This window comes from Panthera tigris, chromosome B2 (assembly GCF_018350195.1).
Source record: "Panthera tigris isolate Pti1 chromosome B2, P.tigris_Pti1_mat1.1, whole genome shotgun sequence".
NCBI lineage: Eukaryota > Metazoa > Chordata > Mammalia > Carnivora > Felidae > Panthera > Panthera tigris.
Window position 1 is genome coordinate 50,374,379 of NC_056664.1, and position 22,582 is coordinate 50,396,960.

The window sequence follows — 22,582 nt, forward strand, 5'->3', positions numbered from 1 at the left end:
ATGCAAGTTTTATGCACATGGACAAAAAATAAAGTAGATTCAACCCAATCTAAATGTCTACTAATAGGAGACTATTTAAATTAACTATAATACAGTCATGTAATGTATTCTGTACCATTAAAAAGGAGGCAACTGTGGTCCTATGTGCTTATAAGGACCTGATGTCCAGATTGTGTCCCCAAATGACAAGAGACATGCTAGCAATGAACCTGGTATGATTCTCTCTGTCTCTGTCTCTGTCTCTCTCTCTCTGTCTCTCTTTCTCTCTCTCTCTCTCTCTCTCTCTCTCTATATATATATATATATATATATATATATATATCTGGAAGAACAGACAAGAAATGAGTCAATATTCCCTTAAGGAGGAGACCGGGAACCAAATTTTGTATTATGTCCATTGGTTATCATTCAAATAGCAATGCAAATTAATTTTGGAAAATATTTGTTTATTGCACAGTTCTTTCCAGATTCTATGTCCAGGCTCATCTTTCACTATAAAATACTTTAGCAAAGAAGAGGAACTGGCATCCAGATACAGGGGGCCAACCATGGCCATGTTAATTACATAAGGACTTTTCTAAGAAAGCATTTCTCAAGCACGTATCATGAACTTGGCACTGGTTAGGTCCTATAAAAACAAAGGTAAGTAAGACAAAATCTAAGCCTTCACGGAAGGGGAAGGCAGTGGGGAAAGATCAAGAGGCCATTTGGCCCCATGGGGAGTTTTCTTCCTGTGGCTGTTTAATCTTGCTGCTCATGGTCTTAGATGCAATTAGTTCATACTCCTTGTCTTGACAAGTCTTAGAAATCAACCAGAAAATACATATTTCATGAACAAATCCCACAATACTAGACAAAGCATTAAATACCTCAGTGGTAGAATCTTCATCTTTCTACACCTCCGAAGCTCTTTTACCCTTAATCTCTGTTGCTTCATCCTCAGTTTTCAAGAAGGCATATGTGAGTTCCTAGGTAGGTGGGCTTTTCACATCTCTGCTGTTTGATAGGATTCAAGGACAATGAAAATGTAACAGTTAAGGCAGCAGAGGTGCCGAGAACCCCACGTAGTGTGGGGGGAGAAAAAAAAGCAGAGGCCATTTCCTTCCACAGACGGGACGAGTTCCTCACTAAGCATGGGAGGACTGGAATGGAGGAGCACCCAAATTCCTTGTGTGAGGAAGGAAGTTGTGCCTTCTGCTTGTTGTCATAATTTCGATTTATGTGTGGTTATGTTTTTGAAAACTCTTTCCCAAATAAATTCTTTCAGCAATTTACTAAAACAGTTATTTTGAATGGTTGTAAAAAATCTGGGTCACCTTTTTCTTTTCTTCCAGTTTTATTGAGATACAATTAACATATAACATTGTATAGGTTTAAGATGTACAACATAATGACCCGATATATGTATTACCGCCAAATTTTCACCACAAGAAGCTTACTTAATATCCATTGCTTCACATAGTTACAAATATTATTTCCCTTGTGATAAGAACATTTAAGATCCACTCTCTTAGCAGCTTTCCAATATACAACGATACGGTACTATTAACCAGAGTCATCATGTTGTACATTACATCCCCAGAACTTAGTTTATCTGAAAACTGGAAGTTTGTATCCTTTGATCTCCTTCACTGAATTTTACCCCCCACCTCTCATTCCCCACCTCTGGCAACCACCAATCTGATCTGTTTCTAGGAGTCTGCATTTATTTTTTTATATTCCACGTGTAAGTGAGATCATACAGCATTTGTCTTTTTCTGTCTGACTGATTTCACTTAGCATAATGCCCTCAAGGTCCATCCATGTCATCCCAAATGGTAGGATTTCCTCGCTTTTGTGTGGCTGAATAATAGTCCATTGAATATGTGTGTGTGGGTGTGTGTGTGTGTGTGTGTGTGTGTGTGTGTGTATACACACCATATTTTCTTTATCCATTCATCTGTTGATGGACACTTAGGTTGTTTCTGTACTTTGGTTATTGTGAATAATGTTGCAGTGAACATGGGAGTGCAGGTGCCTCTTTGAGATAAGGATTTCAGTTCCTGTGGATACACACCTACAAGTAAAATAGTTGGATCTCATGGTTGTTCTACTTTTAGTTTTCTGAGGAACCTCTGTAACTGTTTTCCACAGCGTCTGCACTAAATTACATTCCTGCTAGTAGTGTCCAAGGATTTCTATTTGGATCATCTTAAAGGACAGAGGTTTAGAAGCATCTCATTGTTGTAGTGATCCAAACCCATGCCCCTCATTTCTTCATTAAAATCCCACTCGCTGCTCTTGCCTGTCAATGAATATTGATGGTGGGGGTGGGGGGTATAGGTGAGGAGAAAGGGGTCTTCCTGACGTGAGTGGCATGTGGTGGAAGGGTAGCAGCTGTTAAAATCCACATGCACCTTCTCTTCGTAAAGATCACCCCCTGGATTTGGCCATAGTGGGTGACAGCTACTTTCGGCTGCAGGTGGTTCCACGGGAATCTGCTGGGAAAAGGGTTCTGAAGAGTTCTGAGAAGGGGAGAAATCATAAGGCCAGCTGGTCAAAGCAAAAGGATAATTGGGACAATGATTGTCATTAAGAGAATTTCTCCCCAAAGCAGTGTTTTTATTCCATGTTTGCCGATCATCGTAGTCAGAGAAGACTCCAGAAACAGGATGAAGCAGGTCCCCACTATTATAAATCCAACTACTGGACAATTTGCATTTCTCATAGAGTTTAGTGGGGCCCAAGGTAGAAGCGGGGTCTACCAGATCAGTGGTTCCCCCCAAACAATAACTCTTGGAGAAGAATAAGGAATCATTCAGTGACTTCTGCTGGGGAGTGTTAGCTATTAAACGTCCACCGTAACTACCAGGCAATTGGATGCCTTCCTGGATAGACCAAGTTAAAGGTAAACTTCCCCAACTTTGTGTTTCACCTGGAAGAGACTAGAAAGGAAAGTGAAAAGCTCACATTAATAAGTTAAGCAAATTGACACAACTACCACAGGCACCCAGAGTTACTCCACACAAATCAGTGCTCCATCCGATTTTCCTCATTCCTCACATACTTGAAGCACAAATGCACAGGGGAGTCTTACCACAACTACTTAAAGCCTGAAAGAAGCTTCTTCCATTTCCACTCTAAAGCCTACTAACCAGTAAGAGTTGAATTACTCTTACTCCTTTTACTCTGAGGAGAGTGAGTGTGTTTAAAATGTTTCATCCTCAGGGTGCCTGAGTGGCTCAGTTGGTTAAGTGTTCAACTTCAGCTCAGGTCATGGTCTCACAGTTTGTGAGCTCGAACCCCATATCGGTCTCTGTGCTGACGGCTGAGAGCCTGGAGCCTGCTTCGGATTCTGTGTCTCCCTCTCTCTCTGCCCCTCCCCGCTCACACTCTCTTCTCTTGCTCTCAAAAATAAACATTGGAAAAAAAATCATAAAAAAATAAAATGTTTCATCCTCAAGCACAAATCTGATATTCTAACTGCCTTTGTGAGGAACTTGCAAGAGACTATTTAAGAAGAATCAAATCATGGCTTCAAAGATTTATATTATACTCAGTATAACTCTCAGGGGATCTCTCTCTCTCTCTCTCTCACACACACACACACACACACACACACACACACATATATCACTTCCCTCCTTGACTTCCCTGTATTTTAGTGCTGTTTCCAGTCTGAGAGACTAGGGTTATTTATTTTTTTCCTTCAAGATTTTTCTCTGAACTCATGGGAATTTTGTTGAATCATAAATAGGACCTGTAGAATATATAAGTAGTAAATTTATTTTTATAAATGAAGGAAGTGTACTACCTTCCAGTAAGTCACAGGAAAAGAATCTGGTTGAGAATTAAGTTATCCTTTTGTTTATGTAACAAGAGGGTAGAGGTGGAGAGACCATGACCAGCCAGAGTGACTGGGAGGAAATGTCCTTCAACCTGTCCCATGGCTTGGAGAAGGGACGAGGGACCAGCCATTTGGTTTCAAGGACTCACATTTCCCTACAGACTCAAATGACAATTTTTTCCTATGTGAGACACATTTACAACCTCTAGGGATGGACTTACTCCATCTCTGTTCTCATGAAAAGAAATGTAGAGCCCTGAGCAGTAGTAAAATACAGGAATTAGCACCACTGTGAGGCAGACATACCCACAAACCTATGGTATGATGCCCACAGACCCACAGACATCACTTCACAGTTTGGCTTTCCCACCCCAAACCTCCAGATGGCCATTATTTTCAGAACAGTGGGTTTTTCATCTTGAGACAATGTGCTGAGGAAATGTTCTATTTAGAGGAAGAATGGAAATTTGGGGTAAAAATTCTAAACACAAGGCTAATTATTTTGTGGTGATCATTTTAGGTTCCTTTCTGATAAAACCGAAAGATAAAGTGCCAAATATAGGTTAAGTACTAATCCAAATCTCTTTTTTCAATTGTAGTGGGGACAATGATTCTAAAAATATATGGGATTTAATGAACATTTGAGAACATACCACAAAGATGGTAGAAATTAAGAGGAAACCCCCAGATTCCATTTGTTTGGTGGATGCTAGCTTGTAGATGAGCTGGATAGTATGATTTTAACTTCATTGGTAGGTGGGAAGGGACCAGGGACATCTATTGCCCTCACCACATGGATGGTGAGTTGTACATTATGAACAAATAGGTGGACAGGTTACCTTTGTCTCTGGGCTCCCCTTCAGCTTTAAGGAGACAGAGGAGGATGCCGTCTGTGCCCTCTTCATTGCTCTTCTTGCCTCAGCTTCCAACTTGGTTTCTGGTTTGGGATGATCGTGTTCTCCCTTTGACTTATAGGAGACAGGGAGGTAAAATAAATAACAAGATTGTACTTCACGGTATATAAAGGCTTACCCTGTGCCCTGCCACCTGACGGGGCGTTGTTGCCATTGATGACTGTCATGAGACTGATGAGACCTCTTAAACCCACCATGTGCTTTCCTGCCTGCCTTTGGTCATGGTGCCCCTTCCTCCCATGGTGCCTCTTGCACATCTGGCCAAGTCATATCCACAATGATCACAAGGGCCACTTTCTAAGTGCTTCTTATGGTACGTAGAGGATGCGGTCACAAACACATGATCTCATTTTACCTTCAAGCACATTAGTATTACCACCATTATTACTGTCCCTCGCTCACAGAGTAGGAAACTGAAGCATGGAGAAACTATACCAGCCAGGCAACCCCCTTAGCAAGTGGGGAGCTAGCTCTAGGACCTTCAGGAATTCTGTGAGCTGGCTGTTAAAAATGGCTGGTGGCTTCAAGTGGGCCATGGTGGAAATAGTTGTAGCACAGATGCTGGCACACCCTAGCAAATCAGGACATTCTCTTTCTGCAGGGACACTGATCCTGACACCCAGGCAGTCTGCCATCAGAGGCTACGCTCTATTCTGTTTACACCACCGCCCCCCCGTAAAGTCCTTCTTAACATCCACATTTTATGTAAAACTGTGGGCTTAGGGGAGCAAAGTAACATGTTTAGGTTTACAGAGTCGGTTAGAGGTCAGAGCTGGTATTCGACCTCGGGTCTGTTGAAGGCGACTGCATGCCCCTGCACTGCGCTAGCCCGAGTGGGATAGGAGTACTGACAGCTGCCTCTCCCAAGAAGCCCGAGGCAGAGTCAGCTGGCTCCCTGGTACATGGTGCGTCTGCTGAGGTATGGGTATAGACATCTGCCTGCCCAGCGTGGGCCTCAGGCTTGGTACAGGCTCTCCACCCGTCCACTTCCTGTACGAAACTTCTCCCTGTGCTCTGTACACATTGCTTGAATGAAAGAGAAATGGCATCTCCTCACTCTAAATCCAGTCCAACCTGGAAAAATATGAAGCGTCCATCGTGCCTCCAGAAGTTGGTGACCGGGAAGCCCCCATGGCCTCGGCAAGGAATCAGCTTGAGAGGCCCATCACAGTTGGGACAGCGTTTCCCTGTAAGAGAGCAGAGGAGGGAGGCCACGTCAACTGACTCCTGACTCTGTGCGACTCTAGCAGTGCAGGCCTGATTCCAGGATGGCAGAGAATATAGGTGGGCACAGCTTTATGAGCTTTCATCCCCTCCTGGGCATTACCCCTGACCCTAGGAGGCCTGGCCATTGAAGTGTCCCAGCCCAGGTCTCACACAGGGGGAAAAGGAAGCAGTTTCTTCCACAGCAGGGTATTTCACAGATCAGGGGAGAGCTCTTTGAGCAGAAAATCCCTCCCTACTTATTTACTGATACTTGAAATTCTTGGTAGAGAAGAGGAAAGAATTCTTTCACTTCATAATTAGAATTAAGGGTCAAGGAGCAAAGTCACAGGAGAGAAAGAGCACAGCCACGAAATTTTCATTAAAGTGTAAATGACTGATAGCAGATCCTTTCCTGAGAGCAAGTTTTAAAGACAAATTACAAGGACAGAACGTGAGGTAACTTGGGGGCTGGAGTGGGCGAGACACAGGGAATGCTGAACGTATCTGCTTCAAAATCCCAGGAACACGATAAAGAAAAACCAAGCAAACGTGATTATGGCATGGATCTAAAGGACGTGGCATGGAGTCTCATCTCAAACTCAGCCCTGCCGCTCCCACTCCAGATCAAAGCATTCACTGAGCTCATCTTCGGCCCCATTCCCAAGATGGCAAGTGTGGCGAACAACTTTCACCTAAACTTTCTGTGGGTGCACGATGAACTCATGTCCGCCCCTGAAGTGACATGTCTGCTTTCTAACAGAGGCCTGGAGTCAGGTGCCTTGACCCAGGGGAGCAGTTTTACTGGTGGGTGCTCTGGGCACGGCAGATCTGTGGGGCAGATACTGGGGGTTGAGGAGGCTGGTCGGCTCTCCATAATGTGTTCTACATAAGGAACAACCTTGGTCTCCACACACTCCACACCCCTCGGGATGTGCTGGGATGTGCTGGGATGTGCTGGCCTCTGGGGAGGAGCCTCCTAGTGGATGTCAGCTTCTTCACTGTGTCAGGGGACCCTACTCACTCTGCTGCTTCTGCCGGGCTTTGTCGCAGATGGCAGGTCTCAGGTAGATCTTGCGCCCCTCCTCGGCGGAGCAGTCACGGCTGCACACCACCACGCCCAGGCAGGACTTCTTGAGGATGCGCGAGTTGTGGTTGTTGGTGTTGCGCATGGCCCAGCTGCTCAGGTGCCGCTGCGCATTCCTGTCCTCTGAGCTATAGATGTGCTTCTCGTAGGAATCTGGCCACTCCTGGAACCAGTCGGTCTTTTTCACGTTCTGACAGAAACACAAACAATGTTGCTGTATTTTAAGCGAGAAAACACAACTGTTCATAGATGCGAAGATGGTTTGGCACCAAGAGCTGCCGAGACCTTTGGCAAAGACCAACCAGGGTTTCGTTCTGATGGCAGGAGCTGGGCACAGCGCGGTGGCAGGAACAGAAGATGCTGTGTCTACAGAAGACTTGCTCCCCGGACCAAAATGAGTTGTAATTTCGGAAGTTGGAAGTCTCCCGGCTTCCCCTGAATTCTACCCCACTGATGTTTCTCTAGAACTTGGTGATAAGACTTAACTGACCATTTCCCACTAAGAATTTTTGAGGGTGAGGGGTGTCTGGGTGGTTCAGTTGGTTAAGCATCTGACTCTGGCTCAGGACATAATCTCATGGTTTGTGAGTTCGAGCCCTGTGTCGGGCTCTGTGCTGACAGCTCGGAGCCTGGAGCATAGAGCCTGCTTCAGATTCTGTGTCTCCTTCTCTCTCTGTCCCTCTCCTGCTTGTGCTCTTTCTCAAAAATAAATAAATAAACATTAAAAACAAAGAATTTTTGAGGGTGAAGTAATATTTTTGTGCTCTTACACAATCACAGTGGAAAACATCGTGGCAGGGTAGTGAGATAATGTCTCATACCACACTGTAGATACCTTATTGGGAATGCTAAGGGTTTAGGCAAAGGCACCAGAGATAAGCATTGGGAAAACTGAGGAGGCCTGGTTAGGGAGGGTTCTGAGAGCTGCTGTCTCTTCTGGGGAGATTTTCTTCCTTTTTCTCTGCTAGCATATCTATGGGCCTCAAACAAGGCAGAGGAATAAGGAAGAGTTTACTTTGGCTGGAAACTTCTGTTTATTGCCCAGCCACTGGCAGTATTTCCGATACATGAACATCTAAGCTCTCCTCAAAAAGGTCAGAGAGACATTACATTCAATCCTTATAGCATATGTTGTTGGGCTTTTTCTGCTTCTGTTTCTTCATCTGCAGAAGGATAATGAGACCTGCCTACCCCAAGAGTGGTTCTGAGAAGATGATAATATATAAAAATACTAAGCACAGCACCAACCATGGATTACATTCTAAATAAATGTTAGTCACTGATGCTGAGCCTCACATTCCTTTGGCCCTTTGGTGCATAGATCCTGCATTTGACAGATCCCTCCTAGTTCTTAAGAATGACAATCAAAACATAAAAGACTCGTAAAAACTGAGAATAAACTGAGGGTTGATGGGGGGTGGGAGGGAGAGGAGGGTAGGTGATGGGTATTGAGGAGGGCACCTGTTGGGATGAGCACTGGGTGTTGTATGAAAACCAATTTGACAATAAATTTAATATTAAAAAAAGTAGTCTCTATACTCAAGCTTAGATTGTGTCCATCCCCATAGCCCTCAGAGACCTGGCATGATATAAGACTTTTCATCAAGAAGATTCTAAAAGCTCAGAGAGAAGCTTCTATAAGGTTCACAAGAAGACAGGGTGCTTCTCCTTTGATTCCCCAACAAGAAAGCACAAAATAGACTATGAGAAAAAAGCATTTTAGAAGGAAAAAAGCGAACATCAACATTAGAATGGAAGGGCAGCATGGGAAAGTTGGTGTTTACTGAGTTAGATCTCAAGTTTAGAACATGCCAAAGAACTTCGTAACACAAGACCCTGGGCAAGTGACTGTCTCTGAAGCCTCATTCTGCTCTTTTCTAAAATGGAGACAGTGAGGGGTGCCTGGGTGGCTCAGTTGGTTGAGTGTCCAACTCTTGATCTCGGCTCAGATCACGATCTCACGGTTCGTGAGTTGAGCCCCACGTTGGGCTCTGTGCTATCAGTGCAGAACCTGCTTGGGGCTTTCTCTCTGTCCCTGTCTCTCCTTGCTCCTCCCCCACTTGGTCTCTTTCAAAATAAATAAATAAATAAACTCTTTGGACAGTGATAAAACATTCTTCAAAAAATACTGCGAAGAGCAGATGTGTTGTAAACTGTAAGTTTCCTAAAATGACAGTTGCCATTTGAATGGAATGTCGTGGGAACGGACAGGAATCTGAGGAAACATAAATGAGAGGTTTCATGTACATGAGGTGTAGTGCTAGTTAACAGTTAAGAGCTGGGGTCTGCAACCTAGGGTCCCTGGGTCAAATCCAGCCCACTATCTGTTTTTGTAAATAAAGTTTTATTAGAACACGGCCATGTTCATCCATTTAAGTGTTGTCTGTGGATACTTTCACACTACCACGGTAGAGTCAAGTAGTCATAGCCGAGACTGTCTGGCCCATTACAGGATGGTTCCTAATTCCTGGTTAAGACCTGTGAGGCAGGGGCGCCTGGGTGGCTCAGTCGGTTAAGCGTCCAAATTCAGCTCAGGTCATGATCTCACGGTTCGTGGGTTTGAGCCCTGCGTTGGGCTCTGTGCTGACAGCTTGGAGCCTGGAGCCTGCTTCGGATTCTGTGTCTCCCTCTCTCTCTGCCCCTCCCCTGCTCACGCTGTCTCTGTCTCTCAAAAATAAATACATGTAGAAAAAAAATTAAAAAAAAAAAAAGACCTGTGAGGCAGCCAGCCTTGTGAAGTCTTAACAAAGTTCCTTGTCCTCTCCGTGCTTCCACGTCCTGCTCTGTAAAACAGAGGGAACAGGAGTACCCACCTCATAGGGATGTTATGAGATTGAATGAGTTACCATACACAAAGCATTTGAAACAGTGCCTGGAGCACAGCAGGTCCTGTATCAATTTTAACTGTTACTTTACTAGATCTGAGGCCACAAGCAGTGTTGTTGTAAGAGCCACTGACTTTCAGGAGAGAGAAGACCCACAGAGATGTCACTTCATGCTTTCAACTTTGCCAAGCCAAATGCAAGATGGGCGTCCAAGCCCCTATAAAGCAAAAGCTTTAGTGGCACAACTTCTTCCACAGCCTTCTTTTTCAGAATGGCACAGGTGAGCCCTTCCTCTGCCACACTGTACCTGTCGTGGTGTGGGAACAGGAAGCTGTGCAAGGAGAAGGCAGTGTGGTGTTCAGAGAGTCCCCTCTGCTCCACAACAGAGCTTCCAGAAAACACTCATGCCCAGGCTAAGGTGCAGAATGGATTGTGGGCTTTTTCCAGGTCTTCCCTCCCCTCCCCCAATTGTCTGGTAATTCTGAGCTAAGTAAGTTTCACCTCAGGCAGCCCCACTCCAGCTTGTTCTACCCCCTACCCCTTCTCTTCCTTCTAACCCAAGGCTCTAAACAACGTCCTCTTGTTTTCTGTGGTCACAGTAATACCATAGAACACACAGTATTTATCTTCTGAAGTAATAAAAATTCTGGTTAAAACATTAAAATGTGAGGGCACCTGGGTGGCTCAGAGTGTTTGACTCTTGCTTTCAGCTCAGGTCATGATCTCACAGTTTGTGGGATGGAGCCCCAAGTTGGGCTCTGCGCTATCAGCTCGGAGCCTGCTTGGGATTCTCTCTCTCTCTCTCTCTCTCTCTCTCTCTCTCTCTCAGAAATGAACTTTAAAAAAAACATTCAGATGTGGATCTTTAACAATTTGGACTATAAAGATCTACTGGTCAAACACAAAGCACAACAGTCAGGATAGCAGAGAAAAGGGCAAAGCAAACTTGTAGAAAAATGGAGATTTTCATTTTAAACGTGAGTGGCCCCTGCAGCTGGTCAGCACCATAAACCGCACAAACCAGGAGGGGAACTTATACGTACAAGTGTCTCAGATGTTCGGAGGAAGAAATGATCTCCACTGTATTTCCCCCCAGGTCAGTTTAATGTATCTCTCTTGGAAGCTTCCTCTTTGACTTACGGATTATTTAGAAATATATTGCTTAGTTTCCATGTATTTGCAGATTTTCCTATTTCCTTTTGCTATTAATTTCTAGTTTGATTCCTTTGTAGCTGGAGAACACTGTGTGTTTTCAATTATTTTGACATTGTTGAGGTTTTAGAGCTTACGGTATTTTCTACATTTGACTGTCTTTTTTTTTAAACACTTTTTTTTAAGTTTATTTATTTATTTTTAGAGAGAGAGAGAGAGAGAGAGAGGGTGAGCATGAGAGCAGGGGAGAAACAGAGAGAGATGGGGAGAAAGAATCTCAAGCTGGCCCTGCGCTTGTCAGCTCAGGGGCCCAACACAGGGCTTAAACTTGAGAACTGGAAGATGATGACTTAAGCCAAAATCAAGAGTTGAACTCTCCACTGACTGAGCCACTCAGCAGCCCCATCTTTTCATTTTTTAAGGTTTTTTTTTTGTTTGTTTTGTTTTTTTGTTTTTTTTGTTTTTGTAATCTCTACACTCAATGTGGTGCTCAAACCCGTGACCTGGAGATCAAGAGTCACAGGCTCTTCTGACTGAGCCAGCCAGGTGCCTCTACATTTGACTATCTTTTAAGGTTTTTTTTTCCCCCCTGATAGCCTCTCCACTGACAGCCTACTTTTCCAGTTTCATCAGTAATGCAGTAATAATTCTGACAATGTATGGACTTGAGAAAATTACTAGGAGTAAATGTATTCGTATCAAGCTACTCTCTATGCCCAGTCTTTTGAGTCGGATGCTTAGTGGACGTGGAAATTAAGACAAAACCCAGATTCCAATAATTCAAAGGAACTCAGGTGTCAAATGAATGATAGTGATCTCTGAAAGCCTTGTAAATTTAAGGCACCAGACAGGTAAAATTTAAAAAGAAAGAATAATCATTTCTTAATCTTGTTTAGCAAATCTCCATAAAATATTTTCTTCTTTTCAAGAGATCTGTTTATTTTAATTTCTAACTTTTCATGAGTAACTCTTTATTTTTCCTCTTGGTTAAGAAGTTTATAATTTAAAGGGAATACTCTTAAGGTTTCCAACATGTAAATCTAAGTAATTTATATTTTATAATCTCATGGGTAACATCACTGGGGGTTTAACTAACATTTCTATGACTTCTCTAATTTTTTTACTAAGAGATCTAATCCTCTCACTAAAAATCTTTGCAACTCCATGGAATTCTGGAGCACCCATCCTTCCTCTTTCTGCTTAGTTTAACTACTTAAAGTTCTAATAAGGTCCCTTAAGAATTAAATATATACTATTATATAAAACTAATAAAATGAAAACCAAAATTCTGAAATAAGGCATCAAAACACCTACATTATCATGTTGTTACTTACATTAAAATAGATTTCACTTAGAATATAATCCACTCTCATATAAAGCAATTATCTGCAGATTTTCTTTAATGCTAAGAATAGCTTAATTCTTTTTTTAAAGTTTATTTTATTTTGAGAGAGCATGCACAAACTTGCATATGCAAGTGGGAAGGGGCAGAGAGGGAGGGAGAGAGAGAATCTTAAGCAGGCTCTATGCACAGCATGGAGCCCAAACTGGGGCTCGGTCTCACAACCATAAGATCATGACCTGAGGTGAAATCAAGAGTCAGATGCTCAACCAATTGAGCCACCCAGCCTCCTCATAGCTTAATTCTTTATAATTAATGTTTCCAAATAAAACAGGGATAGCAAACAGATATGCCTTTAAGCAAATCAGATAAGAGTGAAAAAATTGGATGTTACTTATGGAACACAGGGAAAAAAAAATTCGACCAGCATTTTGATTTATATACAACTTTTTAGGAACTTAGCTCTTCTGGCCAACTGGAAACCAAACTTCAAGTGTTATGAAAGGAAGAAATTCAACTCAACAAAATGTTTTCGAGTTAGCTCACAAATAACTTCTTAGGCTAACACGGCAATTTCCTACCTTCGTTAAAGGGACAAAACTCAAAACAAAAATTTCCTTATTTGCTTGGACAACACTAAGGTGGGCCAGAGTACCCCACTTTCCATATTCTTCATCACCTACCTCTCTCTTCTCTTCTTCCTTCCCTTTTCTACTCTACCTGACTAACCAAGAGACCTTCTGGAAGGCACCCAGAGAAGAGTTTCTCCTACCACAGATGCAGTAATGTTCCTATCCCCATCACACCAGAAGCACAGGGTGGCAGAACTGGCTCCAGCAGTGGGGATTCGATGACCAAGGGGGCCCAGCATAGATCAAGGAGAACACCAACAAGGAGGACAAAGTCACAGGTGGCCCTGTCAGACCAACAATGCCTGATCACGCAGGCAGATAATAATTGACAAGAGATCCAGAATCTGGTTTACCTGACACCAAGACACATTTGATTACGATTACTGGCTCACTGTGATTACACTAACCACATGAATTCACTGAAAGAGCTCAAAGGTTCACCTTTGCTTACGAGTTTAAGGCAAAGACAACCTTGCTGGCTAAAATCACGGTCCGGGAATTAACTAACTGAAGACATGGCTTTTTTTGTGGTTGATTCACTAGGTTTTAGGTTGGCCTGTATTTATGTTTAGCCTATGTATATTTTTTAAAAATCTTTTCTCTATGAAAGAATGTACTTAAACCTTGCGATTTTGTGAGTTAATGACTTTGTGTGGCTTTGGCCATGGATTTTTTTTTTAATTTTTTTTTTAACGTTTATTTATTTTTGAGACAGAGAGAGATAGAGCATGAACAGGGTGGGTCAGAGAGAGAGGGAGACACAGAATCTGAAACAGGCTCCAGGCTCTGAGCTGTCAGCACAGACACCGACGCGGGGCTCGAACCCACGAACTGCGAGATCGTGACCTGAGCTGATGTTGGACGCTTAGCCGACTGAGCCACCCAGGCGCCCCGGATTTTTTTTTTTTAAGTAAGCTCTAACATGCATCCCAATGTTTACAGCAGCACTATCAATAATAGCTAAATTATGGAAAGAGCCTAAATGTCCATCAACTGATGAATGGATATATATATATATATATATATATATATATATATATATATATATGTATATATTATGAAATCTTGCCATTTGCAACAACATGGATGGAACTGGAGGGTATTATGCTAAGTGAAATAAGACAAATATCCTATGATTTCACTCATATGTGGAATTTAAGAAACACAACAGATGAACATAGGGGAAGGGAAGGAAAAATAAGATAAAAACAGAGACGGAGGGAAACCATAAAAGACCCTTAAATGCAGAGAACAAACTGAGGGTTGATGGCGGGGAGGGGAGAATGGGTGATAGGCATTGAGGAGGGCACTTGGGATGAGCATTGGGTGTTGTATGTAAGCAATGAATCATGGAAATCTACTCATGAAACCAAGAGCACATTGTATACACTGTACGTTAGGTAACTTGACAATAAATTAAATTTCGAAAAAAAAAAAAGACCCAAGTGAAAAGTTATGAATGAAAAAAAATAGAAAAAGTAAAGTAAGCTCTATACCCAATGTGGGGATTGAACACACTACCCTGATATCGAAATCTGCATGCTTTATCAATTGAGCCAGCCAGGCACCCTTGGTCACAGGTTTAATCTGAACACTGCCCCTGCGTAGGAACAAAATGATTCAGGGTTTGTCTGCTGTGGTGCCACTGGAACACCATGTATTTGTGCTCACAGAAACTGGCACCCTGCTGAAGTGGCTACTACTTAGGAAGCAAAAGAAGTGATTCCCTTCCCAATTTTCAACCAACAAAAAGAAAAAAAGAACTTTCCTAGGTATTCAAGGCTGTCAAGTGTTAGAGTCGTATTAATGAGATTGTGCCACTTTCCAGGAATTTGTAATTAACATTTTTAATGAAGGTAAGACTAAACCAACACCAGACATTTGCTGCTTGGACCAAGCAAACCCTAAAGCAATTATATTTGAACTTTTAAAATGAAAAATGTAATTTAAGGAGAAATAAAACAGGAAAGCAAAATTGGTATATCACATTACCCTGGAATAGAGACATTTTATCAATGATGCTTTTGAGTAAGTTGAGTGCCTGCCGTTCTGGGTTGGGTCCCTGGGGGCTGGAGTAAGGAGAAATGGTATAAAAATAACCACAAGTTAGAGGAGCGACCAGAAACAAGTGAAATGAAGACTGATAAAGACATACATGCAGCTGAAAGAAGGAAGCACACATGAAACAAATAGAGGGGAGAGATGACTTAGCAAGGGCAAGTGGACTCTGAGCCCTGGATCTGATCATGATCCTGTCCAGCCCCAAAAGCCTAGTGGCTGCCCACTTCCTAGAAAACAATGGAATCCTCTTAGGATAGCCTGCTTCCAAGCCACCTTTCCTGCCAGTAACTTCCCAAATATCCTGGCCGAATGCCTATGCACAAGCTCCCTCAACTGTAGAGGCTGAATAGCCTTCGGACATTGGTGACTTGCTCTACCTTGACTGTCCTGTTTGCTTCCTTCCCCTGCCCTAATCCTTTTACATTTCACAGCTTCTCCAGAGAAAGCCCTTTGCCAGAATCTCTGCCTTGCTTCCCATGCCCAAGGGGCCCTGAATTACAGACTTCCTCTTTCAAGTACCTCCAGCGTTTTTCTGTATGACATAGGTTTTCCGTTCAGGCACGGACCTTGTTACATTTGCCCAGATGATCATGAGCCCTTCCATGAAAGTTAACATAGCTTCATGGCCTCTGTATCCCTGGAGACTGCTGTAGTGTCTGGCACATTCTAGTCATTTGGAAATGTTAGATGTCCTAATGAGGACGTCACCATTCACTGTTGCCAAAATTTAATCCATATATCTTGACATAACTGAGATGTACAAGGGGACATGGAATTTAGGGTAACAGAAGATGCAATTAACATTCAGGTGACCATCCTGAAACTTGAAGCATGTGAGTAGATTAGCAGGAAAGAAATTGGTCTACAAGTTATAGGTATTTGCCTACACAATGCAGAAGTAATCATTCTGGCAAGAACACAAAATCATGAAAAATAAATTCTAAATTCCTTGTATGAATGTGACAAAGAATGACACTGGGGAAATTTATAACAATGACAAGCAATTGCATTTGATCCTTTAAACCACATTTTTTGTGCCCAAACAGGTGACATGAGGAACATTACTCGCTGGCAGGGCTCCACAAAGAGGGCTCTAGAGCCAAAAACAAGTCAGGGCCAAAGTGCCTAACACAGCCTTTCCTTGGGAGCACTGCCATTGCATGGATGGAAGTCTTCAAGTCTGCAGCAAAGAAATCTGTTTAACTTTGTTGAATCTAGTGTTTCTGTTTTCTCTTTCTTTATAATACCCACAAAAATACCTCGTCACTTATACTCTATAGAACATACTTTGGGAAACACTGCTCTAAAGAGTTTAGAGACTGAGGCAAGGTATATAAGGAATTACTATTTTCCTTTTACCGAGCAGGTAACTGAGACTTGAGAAAATCGATTTGTTTAGAGTCCCACAGACTCTAAGCAGTGGAGCCATTCGCTAATGAATTCCACATTTGTTATTTGCTGGCATGTTAACATGCCAGGCATTGTGTTAGCACTGGGCCCCCAGTTCTAGAGGGCAGGCTGCCTTCCTAACCTCAGGTCACAGAATCCTAGACCATTAGAACTGAAAGCTTCTATAAGAGACTAGTGAGTACAACTGCCTCATTTTCAGAAGGGGAAAGGGAGTCTCAGTAAAGGTAAACAACTCCCTAAGGCTTTACAGGTTAAAAAAAGAGGCAGAACTGGAATCCCAAGCCAGGCATTTGTCTCCATACCCTGGTTTACACAATGTAACCGCTCAGCCTCCAGATATGCTCACAAAATATACAACTTAATCTGCTTAGAAATCTTTTTATTTTTCACTTCGGCTGGTTCTTGATAGGATTCCAGAGCCAGCACATACCCACATTTGGATGGTGTTGTTTCTGCTTAGAAAATATTAAGAGATTTTGCACTTTTAATCATTTCCCCGGCATATTTACAAGGGCACTTGAGGGTCACGGAGTTATTTCCATGAGCAATCAAACTTTTTGATTAACTATAAATGATACATTTTCAAAAGTGAATGTGTATTTTTGCTGTGAATTTCTGAATTTAATGTGTTGAGTAGCTGAGACTGTTTTTGTTTTGGGAAATTCATGGGGGAAAATGAACTTTTATGAGCCCTGAATTTCCCTCCAGAGAAGTGGTTCTTCCTTTTGTCTACAGATCTGATGAATCATATGGATCTTCTGTCCCAGAAAAAAAAGTGCATGTTAGTACACAGTGTTCCCTCCCATTTCAGAGGGTTCTCCAGCCCTGTTAAAACCCCTGCTCTAGGATGTGACACTGTAAATTTTCTATGTATCTGCTTACTTCCACTCTTGATATTTAGGACACGCACCTTCTACTTGTGAACTACATCAAGAAATCAAGAAAAGGACTAAGCATCAATATAGGTCCCTGAACCAGGAATAACTAAAACGTACTTTCAAGTTTCTCCGAAAACAGCTACAACAATCATAAACCATTAAGAGAAACCATAAGGACAAATCCTTACAATAGGTACTTATGTGATTTAGCTATGGTTTATTTAACTATCCTTAGATGAGTGGAAAGTAGGGTACACTTTGTGTCTTCCAGCTCCTCCAAGACCTACCAAGAGGTAATGGAGAGGGAAATTTAAGGAGAAAACAGAAACAAAAGAAAATATTCAGCAGAGTGAAATTTGGAGTGATGTGGAAGTCTTTATTAGAACGAAATCTGGAATGGTTATAAATCAAGACTATGGAACCTCATTTTTTTCTGCTCCACTTGGGATAATCCAAATTTCTTGTTCCCTGGAATCAGGAAGACTAGCTTGGCCTTTTCATTACAAGGTACTGCTGGTCTCCAGTCAACCTTCCCAACACCCTTTCCAACAACCTCCAAGGAAAGCATCCTTCAAATGCCAGAAAGGGCATCAGTTTTAAACAATTAATGTTTTCCACCAAATTAAGAATTAAAAAGTCAAGTGCCAAAAATAAAGGTAGAGAAAATATGAAATGAAAGTCACTCTGTCGCTGGAAAACACCCAGCATGTATGTACCATGTATTACTCAACAAAAGTTCTAGAAGAGCTGCTAAGTCCCATGAAAGCACTATCATTTGGACGTTCCAGTTACAGATTTAATTTAAAATCATTACTATAGCAAATAAGGTTGTATGAGAACTTGTGTACTCTGCAGAGTCAATCTACGGGCAAATACTTTATCATAGATTTTATTCTACTAGCTAGCTAAGTTGGGGGCAACATCAGCCAAGCCAACTTTGAAAGAGAAGGGAAGTCGCATTTTCTTTGTTTCAGTCTATAACTATTGTGTGTGTATGTGTGTGGGGGGAATCTGATAAGTAAAAACCCACTCAAATTATAGGTCATGGCTTCCCCTCTTAAAATTCCTCAATTGGATGCCCAGCTGAAGCTTTCAGGAGAGGAATTTCCCCAGCTTGGACTCTCCAATTTCCTTCTAGGTCTTAGCAAGTCAAGAGTCCAGCTTTATAGCCACATGCTGAAGGCAGATTCTTATAACAAGTACATACCTGTGGCAGCTTCATATCATTAATATCCCAGCTTAACATCTCTTTTTCCTCGGAATCAAAGTCCTCAGGCTCCATGATAGTCAGATCACCCACAGGTTTCTGTCTATCCAACTTCCCGCAGAAGTGGTTGAGACTTTTGCTTTCAAAGGCGCTTCGTAGACTTGATCAGTCCACTCTTTATTCAAGCAGCTTAGACCTGGAGACTGATTCCTGACACTAAAAAATAAATGATAGTAACACTGACCGTTAGAAATAAAAATCAGGGCTTGTCTGCTAGAAAAACCTGTTTCATTGACATTTTTTCAAGCACCAGCATACAAATAAAAACAATGTAGAAGCCATTAGTATCTTGTTGAAATAAAGCTTGACCATGGGGAATCAGAAGCACCATGATCATCGTTTTCACCTCAGGCGTGGGCTTCCTTTCTCACAGCTAGACGTCTCCAGGTTGGGAAAGCCTGAGTAGCGACCATTGTCATCTGCAGCCAATGACTAGAACCTTTTCCCCCATATTCCCTGGGGCAGGAGGAAGAACTGGCTTGGAGTTATTTTCATGGATACACTTTTGTACATTAGCTAACATGTGGTTCAAGTTACAAGTGGGAAACATCACAACCAAAGGTATCTAGAAGAATTTTTTAAATCTAAATTGCCACAGAGATTATTTTTCCTCTCCTCAATAAATCCAGTGTGCACTTTGTATCTTCAAATATTATCAATGGATATCCTCATCAGATTCCTCTAAAGCCTTGGCATTAAAGACATTTTAGACCTGATAATTCTTTGCTGTGGGGGGTTATCCTGTGCATTGTAGAATGTTTAATAGCAGGGGCACCTGGATGACTCAGTGGGTTAAGCATGTGACTCTTGATTTCGGCTCTGGTCATCATGATGTCATGGTTTGTGAGATAAAGCCCTGAGTCAGGCTCTGCGCTGACAGTATGGAGCCTGCTTGGGATTTTCTCTGTCTTTCTCTGCCCCTCCCCCGCTCATGCTCTCTCCTCTCCCTCTCTCTCTCTTTCTCAAAAATAAACAAACATTAAAAAAAAAAAAAAAGAATGTTTAGCAGCATCCTCGGTCTATGACCATTAAGTGTTAGTAGCAACCCATCCCATTGTTGTGACAACCAAAAATGTCTCCAGACATTGCCAAATGTCCCCTGGGTGGCAAAACTGTTTGAGAACTATTGCTTAAAAATAATGTTTCTACTATAACTCAAAGCACTCTTCAAGACTTTCCGATAGCAATCTCCTGCTTCCCTCCCCCCTCCAAGAAAATTCCATCTCACTTTACTTTGATTAAATTATTTATGTAAATGATAGACATTCAAAAATGTTTGTGCAAACTGCATTTCTTCCCCCCCATTAGAAATACCGCTCTAGTTTCTAATTGGTTAAAGAGGATTTACAAAAAAAGAAAAGAAAGGAAGGAAAGAAGGAAGGAAGGTAAAAAAAGAAAGAAAGAGGAAGGAAGGAAAGAAGGAAGGAAGAAAAGAAAGGAAGGTAGTTCTACTCTGAGGAAAAATTAATCATTTTGCAGATGAAATATGCTTATTAGAACACTAAGTGAAACATGTTTACAAGTGTGACACTTCCACTGCTGGTGCCCTTGTAAAAGCAAGGGACATAATGATGTTACATAAAACAACTTAATAGTAAACTTGAACTAAAAGTTTAATAGTCTCCACCTTAGGAAGTTCATGAGCTCTGTTCCTTAGTTATGTACCTTTATTTAACTATATAACCCGGGGGACAAAACAGAAGAGACTCATAAATATGGAGAACAAACTGAGGGTTACTGGAGGGGTTGTGGGAGGGGGGGATGGGCTAAATGGGTAAGGGGCACTAAGGAATCTACTCCTGAAATCATTGTTTCATTATATGCTAACTAATTTGGATGTAAATTAAAAAATAAAATTAAATTTAAAAAAAGAACTAAAAAAACCAAAACCAAAACAAACAAAAACTATATAACCCTAATACTTGTCAATCACTGAGATACGCTGAGGGAAAGTATCTGGATAGAGAAGACTGTTGACCTGAACATATAACCATTACATAACAAGCTAATAGGGGTCTCTTCTCTCCCTATCCCGCCTACCACACTCACCTATAACCTAGTGGTCAAAGACTCAAAGAGCATGTAGTCCATCACCTTCTTTTTATTTTATTTTTTTTAACGTTTATTTATTTTTGAGACAGAGAGAGACAGAGCATGAACAGGGGAGGGGCAGAAAGAGAGGAAGACACAGGATCTGAAACAGGCTCCAGGCTCTGAGCGGTCAGCACAGAGCCCGACGCGGGGCTCGAACTCACGGACCGTGAGATCATGACCTGAGCTGAAGTTGGACGCTTAACCAACCAAGCCACCCAGGTGCCCCGATCACCTTCATTTTAAACACTGCTTTGTAAGGTTAAATCCCCAGGAGTTTAAAATCAAATTCTATGTTTGGGGAATAAACATTGAGTTACCGAAGAAATGCTGACACAGACAGACTTGAATTCAGAAGATTTAAATAACAAGTCTGTGAGACACAAAGATCAAGTGTAAATGTGATGGCAACAGTTTTATGTGCTTACCTCTTTAAACTTCAACAACAGTAACTCAGATTGTCTAAAATTTGTTATAGCTAATTGGAATAGATTGATCTTAAAAAAAAAACAAAACCTTGAATGACAAGATTCGTATCTCAAAAATTCTAAAGCATTGTTGCATTTTCAGTCTATGCGACATAGACATAATTCTTTTGTTTTTAAATTAAGGGGAGGGTAGAGGCACCTGGGTGGATCAGTTAGTTAAGCACCTGACTCTTGGTTTAGGCTCAGGTCATGATCTCACGGTTCATGAGTTCGAGCCCCAAGTCAGGCTCTATGCTGACAGTCTACTTAGGATTCTCTCTCTCCCTCCCTCTGCCCCTTCCCTTCTCTCTCTCTTTCTCTCTCTCTTGATCTCTCCCTCTCTCTTTGCCCCTTCCTTTCTCTCTCACTTTCTCTCAAAATAAATAAATAAATTAACACACACACACACACACACACACACACACACAAATAAATTAAGGGGAGGGGAATAACAAATCTTGCTGCATGAAAGCTACATCGCTCTTTTGATTTTCTCAGATATAAATTTTTGCCAAATGAACAAACATTAATTTACTATTTCCCTGAAAGTTAAGAACAAAACATAGTAAAGACTGCAGCCTTTCAAAAATAAACAACTCAACTCAGTTTTCCTCCAGAATTAAAGAAAATAAATCGTAAAGACTTCCTTTTTTTTTCTTTTTTAAAACAAGTTGGGCCAATGTGTATTCAGATTTCATCATTTCTACAGAGAACCAAAGGAAGTAAAACAAATGAAATTCAGTAGGAATGGGGTGCCTATGGTCCCATTCCTTACATTCGCCTCTCCGCAGGATTTGTGGCTTCCTTACCTTCTGACTTCTTCTGGAGATGCAGCCAACACTGTCATAAAAATCTCATCTCTGGTTCAGGTCCCAGCAGCTTCTGGTCATTTTCTATGCAGGAGCTGCTGTTCCCTAATCCAGGTCAAGGTACGCTATGCTAATGAGCTCTGGCAGCAGTCCAATCAAAATCCAGATGCTCTCAGCGTCATCAGATAGGGAAGAGAGATCCAGGGAGTTACTTAACTAGTCCAATTGTCCCCAGTCCAACTGTGATGGATATTCTATAATTCACCCCTAAACTCTTCCCTCCTTTATGTTAAGAGGGGATTTTAACTGAAATGGGCATTGAAAAGAGCCTCATGAGGAAGTACAGGTGTTTTCCTGCTCATAATTTCATAGGTTGGGCCCAAAGCAGATGGATTAACAGTAGATTCTAATTCTCCTACCATTTACCCCTGCCTGTGTATGAGAGAGAACAGACAGACAGAGGTAGGAAAATATCATGCAAATGGAACTTACTGGGATAGATACTAGATTGCAAACATTCCTAAGCCAGAAATGCTAAAATGCTATTTTATACATACCAATGATGCCCCCGCTAATTCTGAGTGTTCCAATCCTCTCAAATCATACCATTCTTGGGGC

General features: G+C 41.9%; 1 protein-coding gene across 1 annotated transcript; it reads right to left on the minus strand.

Annotated features, from left to right (window-relative positions):
• Positions 1 to 1,952: 1,952 nt before the first annotated feature.
• Positions 1,953 to 22,029, minus strand: GCM1 (glial cells missing transcription factor 1). Its single transcript, XM_007095525.3, has 6 exons — positions 21,965 to 22,029; positions 18,538 to 18,753; positions 6,968 to 7,220; positions 5,815 to 5,927; positions 4,666 to 4,794; positions 1,953 to 2,924 (listed from the first exon to the last, which is right to left on the minus strand). The coding sequence occupies exons 2-6, from the start codon at positions 18,610 to 18,612 to the stop codon at positions 2,187 to 2,189; spliced, it is 1,308 nt and encodes a 435-aa protein (XP_007095587.1). The 5' UTR covers positions 18,613 to 18,753; positions 21,965 to 22,029; the 3' UTR covers positions 1,953 to 2,186.
• Between the last annotated feature and the right edge of the window lie 553 nt (positions 22,030 to 22,582).